Source organism: Phaethon aethereus (genome assembly GCF_964289735.1).
Source record: "Phaethon aethereus genome assembly, chromosome: 7".
Lineage (NCBI taxonomy): Eukaryota > Metazoa > Chordata > Aves > Phaethontiformes > Phaethontidae > Phaethon > Phaethon aethereus.
In genome coordinates, this window is record NC_138583.1 from 5,986,666 (window position 1) to 6,000,256 (window position 13,591).

The following is a 13,591-nucleotide window of genomic DNA, read 5'->3' on the forward strand; positions in this document are numbered from 1 at the left end:
AATTTCTTATATAGCATTCCCTAGCAAAAGTAAAAGGAAGATAAAAGGCCCAATGGACTAGATTGACAGATTTTGGGAAGTGGAGGTAACACTGCCTGTGAGGACTGTGCATAATTTTCTAAACAGCTGTAGCTTTACTCTTTGTCCTCAAAATAAGGCAGTGGCCACGCTGCTATCTGGGTCTTACAAAAGAGACACAACCAACCAGCATTGCCACATGATATTCTTTACAGTAAATGACACAGATATGTGAGCACAGTTTGTAGTTCTTATAACCAAAAGGTATCAGCCAGGCCCAGCTACTTAACTCTCCATTATTATTGCACAGTTAATTCCTTTATTTTTATTACTGTACAGAATTTTGAGGTTTAATTACCTCATTTTTCTATTTCATATTATTTGTATAGCAAAGTTTTGAGGAGATAACACCATTAATTTCTAAGTAAAGCTGAATTTCCTCTATTTATAGTCACATTGGTGAAGTCTGTAAATGTTTTCAAATACCAGGGTAAAAGAATCAGTTTGCAATACACATTTACTTTTTTTTCCGTTTGCCAAAATCCCCCCAAATTCTCTGTCTGCCTTTTTCTCCTCACACGTCTTTTTGTTTCCACATGTTGTATTCTAACTGAACATTACCAAGATATTTTACTTGTGGGGAAGATAAAAGGCCCTGTGGATTAGATTGACAGATTTTGAGAACTGGAGATAACACTGGCTGTGCTCTTCTTTCATCAAGTGGTGCAGTAGGCCAGACACTCACTGAGATTATGAGACTTGGATGCTTTGTCTCATGGGATTTCAAGCTCTGTCTCCAAGAGGAAGCTCTGAGCTCCATGCTAGCAAAACATTATGGGGGAGGACATGAGTGGACAGGGAAGTTCTTTGTCCTTCTTGTCCTCTTTCACTTTGCAGAGATACTGAAACATCCACTACAGAAAGGACCAGAGTTGAGGTGTTTGTCCTAGTTCCTAGGCAGGAGGGTGATTCTCTTTCTCAGTCTCTTTCAGTCTGTCTCTGTTTCTTTCCTCTGACACAAACTGGAAGAAACGATTCCAGCAGCTTCCTCAAACAACCCTAACCATTAAGCTGAAATGCTCTCTGAAATGTCCTGCTGAAGGAGGGCCTGTTCCACACTGCCTGAAAGTCTTAAGTTTTAATCATTGAGCTGGAGAAGGTGAGAGAAAGGCTCAGGTCTTCTTTTAAGGGAGCTGTTCTGAAAAGTGGAATTTCCAGATTTTTATCCTGCTGATAAAGAATGCTTAGTTATTTGTGCAACCTGCGACAGCACCAACAGAATACATCCCTCTAGCAAGGAGTTAGGCTGTCCTTATGGGAGTTAAGAGCTATGAATTACACTGGCCAAAGAAAAAACTGAGTCAAGTCTCCTATATCCTGGGATTTGTCCTAACCTTTTCCTGCAATTGCCTAAAGCTAATCCTCATTTAGTGTATCTTTGGTTTGAAAGAACTGAGCAAATCTGACTGAAGACATTTGGTGTAACTGAAGCTCTTTTTTTCAACACTCCTAATTGTGAAGAAATTTCACCTGGCAATATAACCATCTGCATTAATGCCAGGTATGGTGTTTTTTACTGGTAAAAATGACAGCTTGTTAGCGCATGTGCTTGATGAAAGTTTCAGGTAGAATCTTAGTGAAACCATATTTGTGTTTCTGTCAGCACTGCATGATTATCATACCTGTAGAAAACCAGAGACTAATCTGTTCTGTCTCATACAACATCAGCAAAATTACCAGCTATGTTCCGATTCTGGATTTCTTTATTGTTTGTGATGCATGATGTAATGGGTGAAACAGAAGGAGTACATCTGGATTATTAGGTATCATGCTGAGTGCATAATGCTGACACTTAGGAAAATCTTGACTTGTAAGCGAAACACCTTTCGTATGGAAGTCAATGATAGATAATAAATAGAGCATCAGGATGTAAATCATTCATGTTCATTATAGCACTTTATATAGTAATACAAGACAGTACTGCACTTTAAGACACAGACTTGTCATCTGCAGCTTTCATTCTGGATGATCCCTATGTGCTCTGCCAATATTGCAAATGAGACCAAATGCTGCTATTGAAATATGGGGTTACAGTACAATTCTCTAAATAAAAATATGCTATAGGACACATTTTATGAGAAGGAATTTTTTAAATAGTATGTAAAGAATACAAGGAAGCCAACATTTTGAGATTCTTATTGGATACTGTACTCCATTCATTATGCACTGATCTTTCATACAGAGGAGAGTTGCATTTGTATTTTGAGAAAGTGAATAAGAATTCCTTCCCTACCATTATAATAATCAATTTAATGCAGATATGCTATATATATAAGATGAAAATATCTCCTTTTTAACTCTGTGTTAACTACAAGAGGAAAAAACAGGACAAAATCTATAGCTATGATTCCAGCACTCCAACATATTATTCTCACTATGCTGATTGTTCTATAAATGGCAAAGCAATAGGAATTTTGGAAAATACTGTGCATCTTCTCATCTCTTTAAATAATCACTGCTTTCACTGAGGAGAAGACTTAGACTTGAATTTGCTGGAGTCAGTCTGAGCAGTAGTTTTCCTGGATGTGGAAGAACAAAATCAGGAGTGATTAAAGGTGGGAACTGAGGGGAAAATGAGGGAACTTTTATTGAGCAAGCCTAAATTGTTTTTTAGTTCATTACCATTGGCATGCTAATTATCGTTACAATTAGAGAAGTGCCAGCTATGAATTTTTTCAGTGTTTGGGGGATTTGGGAATCAACATTTTGGTTTGGTCTCATACAGGATACCAAATAAGTGTATAAATAACTTTTGCTGTCAGCAGATAACTTTGACACTAGTAGCGATCGTTGTTGCTAAGGGGTTACGATGCAGTTAACTCGAAAGACTGATTGGTATTTCACAGTAGCTCTCTAAATAATTTTTCTTACTACCATAGCAAGTACAAATTGTAACACTTGTAATTCATCTGCAAAACATATTGCTTGCCAGTTGTTTTACTCAAAGTGCTTTGGCAGCATGATCTGTCAGAAAGAAAGGTCAACAGCAAAATTAAAAAAACAGGGATTACACTGCAGTTGTCCACAGAGACTAATTTACTCCAGAGACTCCATGGCTTTTTGCTTATCTTTGCATGTTCTCTGTCAGAAGGGCTAACAGACCTCGTGAAAAGTTCCCTTGTTGTTGACAGATCAGGGTAAACCATTATTTGCTGTGTTAAGCCTGAGCTGGGACAGCTATGGAGGGCTCCATGGCCAAGGTGAGAGTAGCATAATCACCTACAGACAGAAAGCGATCTAGCAGTCCTTAGTGTGTCCTACTGTTATTTGAGGGTGTCTGGACCTGGTTTACAGTGTTTTTATTTTTTATTTCTTCTTTAATTTCGTAGACACGGCCCAGATCCACTGAACTGATTGATTCCTGTTAAGAACAAACTGGTATTTAGTTCCTTGAACTGTGTAAAAGCTTGTTATTTTGCTAAACTCTAATAATGCTAGGCCTAAAGTTTGGTGTATGCCAGCAACAGCTGCCAAAAACTTTTAAGTTCCTAACAAGTCCCTGTGAATTCGTATAAGTCAGGAGATCTGGAAAAATAGGTTTAATGCTAAAAATTGATAGTGCATTTTAGTTCAAAGTAAAAACAGAAACTATTTCTTAATGAGTTTGATTATTCCTTAATTTGTGTTAAAAATACACAGTGTATGAATGTGTACGTGTACAAGTTGAGCAACTCGTAAAGTGAAAAAATGAAATCCAATGTACAGAAGCTTCCATGAAAAGAAGAAAGTTTTACATTCCTACTGGTCTCTATTAGAGATGATCAGAAATTAAAAATGCTACTGAGTCACAAAGTAAACCCTCTACAACTGCATCCCCTCATACTTCCTATGCAAAGCTCCAGTTTGCTATTCCAAACCAGTACTTACCACAAAACTTTACTCTGCAAAGTAGTGTAGCAGCTCAACCACACAAACACCTTTTGTTTCACAAGTCATAATACATATCTTGTTCATGAGTGAAATTTATTTTAATAACACTTGGTTTTCTTACCTGCTGACTACTTTGTTGATTAACATCCTCTCTGAAATGCAGTTTTCTTTCCAGGTCCTTTACCAGTGCAGCTTTATTTTCCCGAAGAGAATCATCTGTTGCTAATGGCAGAGGCTTCACATTTTTCTTTGTTAATCCCTGGGTCGGGCTATTAAAAGAAAATTCTGATACTAACATGCAGCAACCAGGATATATTTTTTTTGTCACCTGGGCGATATGATATGTTACACTTCAGTTGTCTGGAGGAACTTACTATTTTTTATGTAGAAGCCAAAGCGCAATATGGGATTTGATTTTTTTGGTACTATTTTAATGGTGCATCCCATTCCCATGCCAGTAGGAATTAAGGACACACATCCTAAAGACAGTAAGCATTATAATACTATAATAAGCAATATGGAATAATGATGTCACAATGAATGCTAAAGAAACATGTATAAATGTTACCATAGGTGTACCATTTGTACATATTACTGTATCAGGGAATAATTTCAAAGTTAATAGAATTTCTCATTGTTCTTTATCTCACATCTTCATTGATCATTTACTCTTTCCATGAACTTTTACTTCTTCCATTTCTCTCATGCTCTTATGACACCTAACGTCAATGGTTATTTTTATTTTTAGTTTATAGATGTAGTCTGTTTTATTTTAGTAAGGTTTGAAAATAGTTAAATTCTTAAATAAGATCGTTGGGAGACTGTGAGAGGGCATTGCTGAAGCACGGTAGCCACATGCTGCTAAAGAGTGTGCAACATTCTAGTAGTTTACCAGGAGTTGGCATGTGAATAACAGGGGATCTAGGTAAAAGGCATAACTGATGATTGTTGTGCAAGATATCTTCCTTTTGTTGTTCTGCAGACGTGGTGATCTCTCACTGCTTTTGTAACCAGAATTATTATAATTGGTAGTGCCAAAAAAGGAAGCTGAAACTTCAATAGATATGCACAGATTCACACAGATATTTTTCAGGTTCGTTCCTGATATTTTGTGCCTTCAGTTTGAATCTCTGCCATGTAGAGATCTAGATTAGAATCTCAGCACAGTGAGCTCTAGTTATGTGGGAGTTCAGCTCTGGGCTGGGACCCAGGAAAGGTGAAATGAATAAAATGGTATTTAACTACTCTACCTGGTAGTCGTATTGTAAGGATTTATTTGGTAATGCCTGCGCAACAGTTAGAAAAGGTGAAGCACTTTGCAAGGGTTAATTGTCATTAATGTGAAGAGAATAGTGCTTGATCATTTGTGTATCAGCTCTGGAGGGGAGGAGAGGGAGTGGATGAGTAGTTGCAGTTGATTTTTGCTTGCTGTTGCAATGTTGTGAAAGCAGGCCAAAGGCTTGAGTGGGGTATAGTTAAAACCTTCGCTGTGAACCTTGTAACTTTATTACGTATGCCTGCCCATGATGCCAGGGCCATGAAGCCTCCAGGCATGTGCCACAGGGTTATGGCAATTATGTGGCTGTGCTGAGGAACTAGAATGTCTGGGAGCAGGAGAGCAATAATGGTTTGAAGGCAGGATTTCTTGGCACACGGAGTGGTGAATGTTATGTATACAGGGACACTTTTTTTCTGTTGTAATTACAGATTGGTTGATGCAGTATCAGCAAAACAGCTAGGAGATTGTGACTTACTGATGGCTGTCACTACCTTGAAGTGTAGCATTGGTAAAAGGGGGAAATACTTTGTGCAGAATTTGGAGTTCTATGGATAAAATGTTGTATCAATCTACTGGTGCTAGCTGTGCTAACATAGGGTTCATGTAGTTCATAAAAGGGATATTAATTTCAACTCCATTAGTAGAGAAGAAACTCTTAAAGCCACAACATTTCCAGTATATCATCATTCTCATTTGCTTGTATGGTAGCCATTTTGTCACAGAAATCATGCTGGCTGTCAATTAAAATATTTTTGTGCAAATATTAACTCTCCTGAGATTTTTGGGGGGACTTTAAATATAGAAAGTATGGCAACCAGAAAAATACCTTTACATAAGTTATTTCTTAGATTTACTCGGACTAAGAAATAACTTGGATTATGAGGGACCTTTTAAAACTTTACTTGTTGCTTCCAATAGGTAAGAATGTTTTTATAGCTCATATAGGGGAAAATGGTCTTAGACTGACTTATCCTGCAAGCTCATGAAATCTCTTTTCTCCCACTAGTACAGTGTTATGAACCTCTGAGCCCTCAAATTCTTGTATATATCTGTTTATAAACTCCCATTTCTCTATCTTGAATTTATCTTACCCTTGATGTATCTTATTAAGAAGCTACTATCCCTTCCTTTCTTAACTGAATGTAAAGGGTAGACTAAACAACCAGAATATATGAATAATTTGCTTTTCTATTTTATGAATGACTTGCATTTCAGTAAACTCCCCACTGAACCCTTGAACAGAAACACATCTTAGTTTCCTTTATGAGTATTTCTTTCCCCTGCTTCTGCACATACAGATAATGCTACTTACGTGGCTGGTGTACTTCTGGGCAGTCCCATAGCATTGGTTGATGGCACAGTAGGAAATGAAGGAAGAACAGCGCTAAGGAAAGCTACTGGATTCTGAATCCGGCCAGTTGGGGAGATAGGAGCAGGAGTCACACTCTGCGACTGAAACTGTTTTACACTAGATGTAGGAAGTGTTAATGGAGGCACCATGGATTCTTTAGGGCTTGATAGAGACTGTTCACTTTTGCTTGTAAACACTCCTGAAGATCTTGATTGGGCAGGTGGAGGATTTCCTGTGAAATTTTCCTTGTTATTTGTTCTTTGAGTTCCTTGAGGGATGTTGCTGAATGTTGTAACTGAGGAGGTGGAAGAGGAGCTGGTAGGAGGTGTGGTTTGTGATGGTAGGAACTGCTTAGGTCGGGTATAGCTGAATGCTTGTGAAGCAGAGGCTTTGTTTTGTTTGTACATAGTTGAGGTGGACTGTTGATGGAGGGAAGTAGCAGAGTTCAGTAAAGCTGTGTTGAATGACAACTCTCTTGTAGATGTCTGATGCACTTGCTGTTGCTCAAGCAAGACTTGGTTGTGGAGCTGTTTTAACTGGGTCTGATCCCTGCATATAAAACAAAGATGAGCAAAACTGGTCATAAGCCCTGAATGTGCTGGCTGACTATATTTCCATATGTGAATTGAGAGAGAAACATTCTATGTCCCATGATACAGTAAGAGGTCGGGGAAACTGCTACATGACATATTCTCTAACGGTACGAGAAGGGCATAATATTAGTTTACTGCTAAAATAAACTTTTGCTTTCTTTCCCCTGCTTTGCCAAAGGCACAAAAGCTTTTTGTATGAAAATTATTTGGCTGAAGATGTTTCTTACATTTTAACACATGAAATATAAATCTTACTTGAAGATACTTAAGGGATAGCACTGTCAAATTCTGCTCTATGTCACCTTAGTACCTCTCTGCTTGTGTAACTAAGAGTAGGATATAGTTTTTTGGATTTTAAATGACTGTTTGTAAGCCAGATTGCAGATATTTAGGTCCTGTTAAAGTGGGTTCTGAAACCAGCATTTTGGCTAATAAAGTTTTTTAATAATCCACCAAAAGAGATACTACCAACATAGTTTAGGTGGTGGTGACATTCAGCGACAGGCAGGAGTGCATCATTCAGAGAGGACTTGCATTCCATGCAATTGTTTCCTAGATGCTATCTACTATATGTCTTCAGGGCTTTTTTACTTGGCAATTAAGGAAAATTATTTTACCTCGTCAAGTGGTTTATTTGGTTATTATGTATATGGAAATACAGCACATGGAAAAAAGGCTAACTTTTCCCCTTCTAAAACCAAAAAGAACATAGAGGATATGGGAAATGATCATGTAATGAATTGTCAGTTGTTAAAAAGTGAAAAATGTAGAAGTAGAGACCAACTACAACTGGTACTGACAAACCAAATGCATGAAGTCAACTGAACTTCTTTTTATTTAGAAGAATTAATGTTTCTATAATGTACTAAAGAAAATCACATTAAGGGTAGATAAAGATAGCATTTTCAAGCTTTCAAAAAGTAGAATGTTGGAGAGTTAGAAGTTGTGCAATCCTGATTTTGGGTCCTTCATCTATACATCGCATTGTAATGCACTCCTTTGTTACAGTTTTTTTTGCGGGAGGTTGAGAGAAATTCTGCTTTATGCAAGCATTGGGCAACTTAAATACTGCTTCTGCTCCCCCCTTAAACACGCTATAGCTCTGAACATGTGCTTAACAACTTAAAAAACCACTGCTCCAAGTTCTTCCTCTGCTACATAGTATGTAAATTCTGTCTTCTCACTTGTAACGTTTATGCTGTGAACTTACATCCCTGCTTAAGAGTACCAGTGAATTACTTTTTATCAAGTCCTTTCTGAGCCTTTAGTTAAAGCTTCTCCCTATTTAAGAGATGAAATGAAGGACTCTGCATGCTCTTTATTAAACTAGATTTGGGAGGTTTTAAAAATGCTGAAAAGATATTTCTTAATAAACTGCAGTGTGAATTCCATAAATTGTCCTCTAAGAAAACTACACTTGAGTGCAGGTGCTTTTTAGTTCAAATGGTTTCACATTATCAAACATTTCCAAGTATTTAATCTTGGAGGAGATCACATTTGTGAGACATAAAGGTCATGAGGCATGGCCTTTGGGACTACAGTTGCTAGCTAGTTGCTAGCCTGCACTATTTGTAAGACTGAGTATGTCTGGTTTTGGCAAAATCGCATACTTGGAATTGAGTGAGATATATTTGAAGAACCTGTTTTTATTTTGCCTGCATAAAAGCAGTTTTGTTCACCTTTTGTTTGCAGCAGAAAACATTGTGTTATTAAATAAAATTTCAAAGGGAAAACATCTTCCTTTTAAATTTGGAGAACTGTATTTGAATTTCTGTATATTCCAAGAGGAATATACAGAAAAAAATACCTAGCTCTGTAGAATATGTTTTCTTAAGAGTATGGTTAATTCGACCAGAACCTTGTGATGCTGTCTTTTTGTTCTGTGTTTGAGGTTTTTTGCTCTAGTGCAATAGTGTCCTGCTCTATGAATACTAAATAATATCAGTGATGCTCCTGAGACTTAGAATCCCTTTTACTTACAGCTTTGGTTTAGCCAGTACTGGGGGCGGTTCCTTGGATGGCGATGTTGGCTCTGGTATTTTCATTGGCTGTCCATTTATTCTCTCTTGGAAATAGTCGGGTCTGATTTGGTTTGTAGCACCAAGTGCGTCCTCTGGTGATGATTCACTTCCTTTATCATCTTCAGGCAGCTTGAAGTGCACACGGAGACCTATCTTGGAACTCGATCTGGGTTCATTGTGGTTCACAAGAACGCCTTCAAGTTTTGGCTTGGGGGTTTGATTTACTACACGATGGGAAGGAGTATGTGAGGGAGGTTGATGTTCAGCAGCAATTAAGTTGATTGAGCTCATTGTGTGAAGGGTAGCAGCATTACTACTGTCTTCAGATGCTGAAATAGCGAATATGTAAATACCATAGAGTGAAGTGAAATCACAAAAGTTACAAAAACTCATTCTGATGTCTTTCCAGCTGTTGGACTAGGTTGTTTGACCTCAGTTGTTTAACAACAAATTCCCTTAACAATGGAATATTGTAAAGGTGGGGGAAGAAGAGACACAGTTCTAGTTTGGAAGATCCAGCAGTGGTCTTTAGCCATGTCCCCCGTGAATTCCACCAGCATCTTTGAAGTACAACCTTTCTCTTTCTTTTCAGAGAATTCTCTAACTTTTTAGTTATGAAGAACGCTGCCAGAACTTGAGCTGCATTGGAGTCAATAATGCACTATGCTTTTATGTACTGTACTTTGCTCACCTAACCGCTTAGTGCCTTGGCAGCATAAATCGTGTGGGTAGTGTGAAGGAATCTGTTTTAAGGTTTCTTCCTTTGGGCTCTGCACCAAAGGGTTATTGAAACAGCAAACTAGACAGTCCATAGAGATTCCGAAAATGGCTATTGCCCAAACCTTGAGGTCAGCAAGAGTTGTGTTTCTGGGAGGGCTGGGGGCTTGATAAGCAGCTTGCACTGTACAGTGCAACAGCCTGCTCTGCTTGTATTTACTAGCAAGCAAAGGGCTGAACCAAACTCTTACCTTTGACAGTCAGATGAGCTATACTAGACACTGTGCCATATTTATTGCTTGCTGTACAGGTGAAACTGCCAGAATCTTCTGAAAATACTTCAGCAATGACAAGAGTACAAATTTCCTCTGCAAAGTATCAGAGCAGTATTATTACTTGAAGTGAAAATGCATTGAACAAACACACAAAGCCTTGACTACCCTCGGGGACATTTCCTCAAGGTTTTTCACCTTGCTCCATTTGATTTTAGTGTCATCAGTATTATCAGTTTTGGCAGCCTTTGTGTGCAGCAGCTGTTATCAGCATTGTCTGCAGCAACTGGTACCCTCTGTGCTCCAGCATGCCCAATGGAAGTGAAGAACAGGTGTCAGCAATGTTTGGAAAATGTTAGAAAATGTTTTCCTAATCACATGAAGTACAGACTTTCTGAAGAACTTAACATTTCATTTGGAGTAATATAGTGTACTCTATAATCACGACTCACTGAAATATATGTATTCTTATCTCTTTGCAGGTTGAAAGTTTAGTTACAATTAACTGGGAGCAATTCAAGTGGAATCACACTGTAAGGTGAAGAAATACAAAACACATACGTATAGGCTGGCATTTTCCAAAAGTACCTGTGCAGATTTGCAGATAGAGCAGATTGCACTAACTGTGCTTATAGAAAGTTGCCTTTTCACTTCTTTGTGAAGATGACTAATGGGCACCAAGCATGGGCTAGCAAAATTATAGTAGCAAAAATTAAATTCAGTCTTGAAAAGTAAATCTGGGGTTATGACATTGCTGTCTGACTGATATCTGACATGTCCGGGCAGCAGTATCAGCTAATAAATACCTATGGTGATGGGAGTTTAAATCTTTCATTTGGCTGAGTAGCTGGGATGGGGAGAGAGAGTAACATCTAAAGTGTATTGAAATGAGGAATGATAGCATTTCTTCAACTAGTCAGTGACTTATTTTGCTACCATTCTGCAAAAAACTTTCCTAAAACAGTACAGGATTAATATGAGTATTTCTGTAGAAGACCATACCACACTTAAACTTGATTGTTTCATGTCATCACTGAGGAAAATCTAGTAGCAACAAAGAGATTATTTGCTAACAACTATAGGAGAATAATAGTTTATTATAGTACTAGGATTATAGAACTAGTTTAAGGCATTATAGTATCTAGTTTATAGTACTTGGATTTGCCAACCACTGCGTGCATGGAAATCCAGATTCCTTCTGAATGAGCAGCAGGTGATGAGGCAGTGACAACTGCACCCAGCTGATTACCCTCTAAAAACTGCTTCACATTACTCAGCAGTGATGCCACTGGACAGTAAAGGAACAGCATCAGTGGGTTCTGGTAGAAGCTCCATTTATTCATTCCTAAGTCTCAGCGAGAGATATTGCAGAGAGGAGGAGACTCTTTCAAGACACTTTTTGGGGTAAAACACTTTTAAAAGGGCAAGGAGAAGAGTTACAGAAGTTTATATTCCAGAAGAATTAATACTCCTTTGGTAATTTTCTGTCTAAGAGGGGCAGCTTTATATTTTTAATAGTGAAAAGCGTAACGGTGAGATTGATTGTCTCATGGAGAAGTGATCAAAATTTATAAGGTTTCTTTGCTCAAATCATGCACAGTAGCCTACATTCTGCTCTGACCCTTGAAATTAGCAAATCCAGCCACTTTTATAGGATTTGCTGATATCAGAGATGGAACACCTGATGTGATACTCTCATATTACGCTGGTGGAAAGCAAAGGGAATCACTAACATGGCTAAACATCTGATGCAATGTTCCTTAACTGGCAAACTAGATAAAAATAGCTCAGTCCTACATCATCTGGTATACTTCCGAACCTCAGATATACAGGGGACCCTCACACATTAATTTTATTAGTCTTTAGCTCATAAGGTGGTAACATTTAGGTCCTAAGTTAGAACTGGGTCAAAGCAGAATGGAAACATTATTTACTTCAAAAGTGATAGAACTAATTCAAGTTATACGTTTATGGAACAGTATACAGTGAAATGCATCTCACTAGTAGCTATAGAACATGGGGAATAGAGGAAACTATGTTAATTAAATTATGGAGTTTAAATATTTAAAATAAAATCAAAAAAGTATGAGCCTTTGAATGATCCTCACCTGGTTCAGCCATAGATCGTGGTTCTAAAGGGAAGAAGAGCAGAATTAGTAGATTGAATATACTTACTTTTGCCAAGATTTTTTTTTTCTTACACACTAACTATGAAGCTTGATCTTCTCCATATGACGGAATACTCCTTTTGATCCAATTTTCTATTTAAGAGGTGGTGGAGACAGCTAGGCCTTGTACTCAATGGTATGTGAAATCCACTGAACAGTATGAACACTTATGAACACTTTTGCGAAATTATGAATAGGAAATAAATTCTGCAAGAAGTATTTTTTTGCAATCTTAGTACTACTTTGGTGTGTCTTGGAGACAATTTCTAAAACTATTACACACATGAAATCAAGTTGTGATAAAATACTGCTTCATTTAGCTTTGATTTAGTGTAGTATTTAAAGGAATTCCTACTGAGTTTTAGCAATTTTAGCATTCCAGTGACTTGTTTTAAAAGCGCAGATGTTTTGACTGCATTTGAAAATTAAAGTAGAAGTACGTATTTACAAGCTATCATGTATCATGTGCACACACATGTATGTGTGAGCATGCTAATGTGTGCATCAGGGTACTTTTGTGGATAAATAAGCCATCCATTGCCCATAAGCACTATGATAATAGCACTTAACTAAAAGATGAGGGACTTATGGGCAAGAAATGCTACATAAAAGGTGCAAAAAGAAAAACAAGCAGCAGAATTAAGGATTAATTAGAAAAGGACTTTGCAGTGGCAAAGGGATCAAAGCAGAAGGCAAAACAATTCAATAGTTTGGGGAATCTCAGACGAGCACTACCTGTGAGTATGCTGTTCAATTCATCCACAATTTTGGCTTCTGGAACCCAGATTTATTGCTGTAAATATGACTTATATAGTTCTTACCATTGTAATAAGAAATTCAAAGTGTTGCTATGTTAGCAATTTTATTGCTTGGCTGTATTTTATTAGACAAGAGATTTCCACACAAGAAACATACTTTTCTGTAATATCCTAAAATCTGGAGAATCTTCTATCAGTGTTCCTTCTCTATACCATTCAACCTTTGGGGAAGGAGCTCCTTTCACCCGACATTCAAAGACAACAAGCTGCCCCTCAGAAGCTGAAATATCCTGTAACATCTAATAGAGAAAATGAATAGACAGTCAGTAAATTTCTTATTGGTCTGGAAGTAATACTGATTTCAGTAAGATTTCATAAAGCCATTTAAATCCTTGAATGGCTTAAGAAATGCGTAATTCCTTTTTTTTTCCCTTTGATATCTAGGAAGTTTTAATTATCTTGCTATACAATTAACGGACCTCTT

The 13,591-nt window shown here is 37.6% G+C and overlaps 1 protein-coding gene across 1 annotated transcript in view; it reads right to left on the minus strand.

Annotated features, from left to right (window-relative positions):
• The window catches only part of MYPN (myopalladin), a gene marked incomplete at its 5' end in the record, with an annotated part of 48,331 nt that overhangs the window by 17,814 nt on the left and 16,926 nt on the right, over window positions 1-13,591 (minus strand). Inside the window, 6 exons of the mRNA XM_082002012.1 lie at window positions 4,070-4,217; window positions 6,540-7,127; window positions 9,152-9,521; window positions 10,161-10,277; window positions 12,290-12,313; window positions 13,265-13,406. Coding sequence (XP_081858138.1) covers window positions 4,070-4,217; window positions 6,540-7,127; window positions 9,152-9,521; window positions 10,161-10,277; window positions 12,290-12,313; window positions 13,265-13,406 — 1,389 coding nt within the window. The remainder of the gene's footprint in view (window positions 1-4,069; window positions 4,218-6,539; window positions 7,128-9,151; window positions 9,522-10,160; window positions 10,278-12,289; window positions 12,314-13,264; window positions 13,407-13,591) is intronic.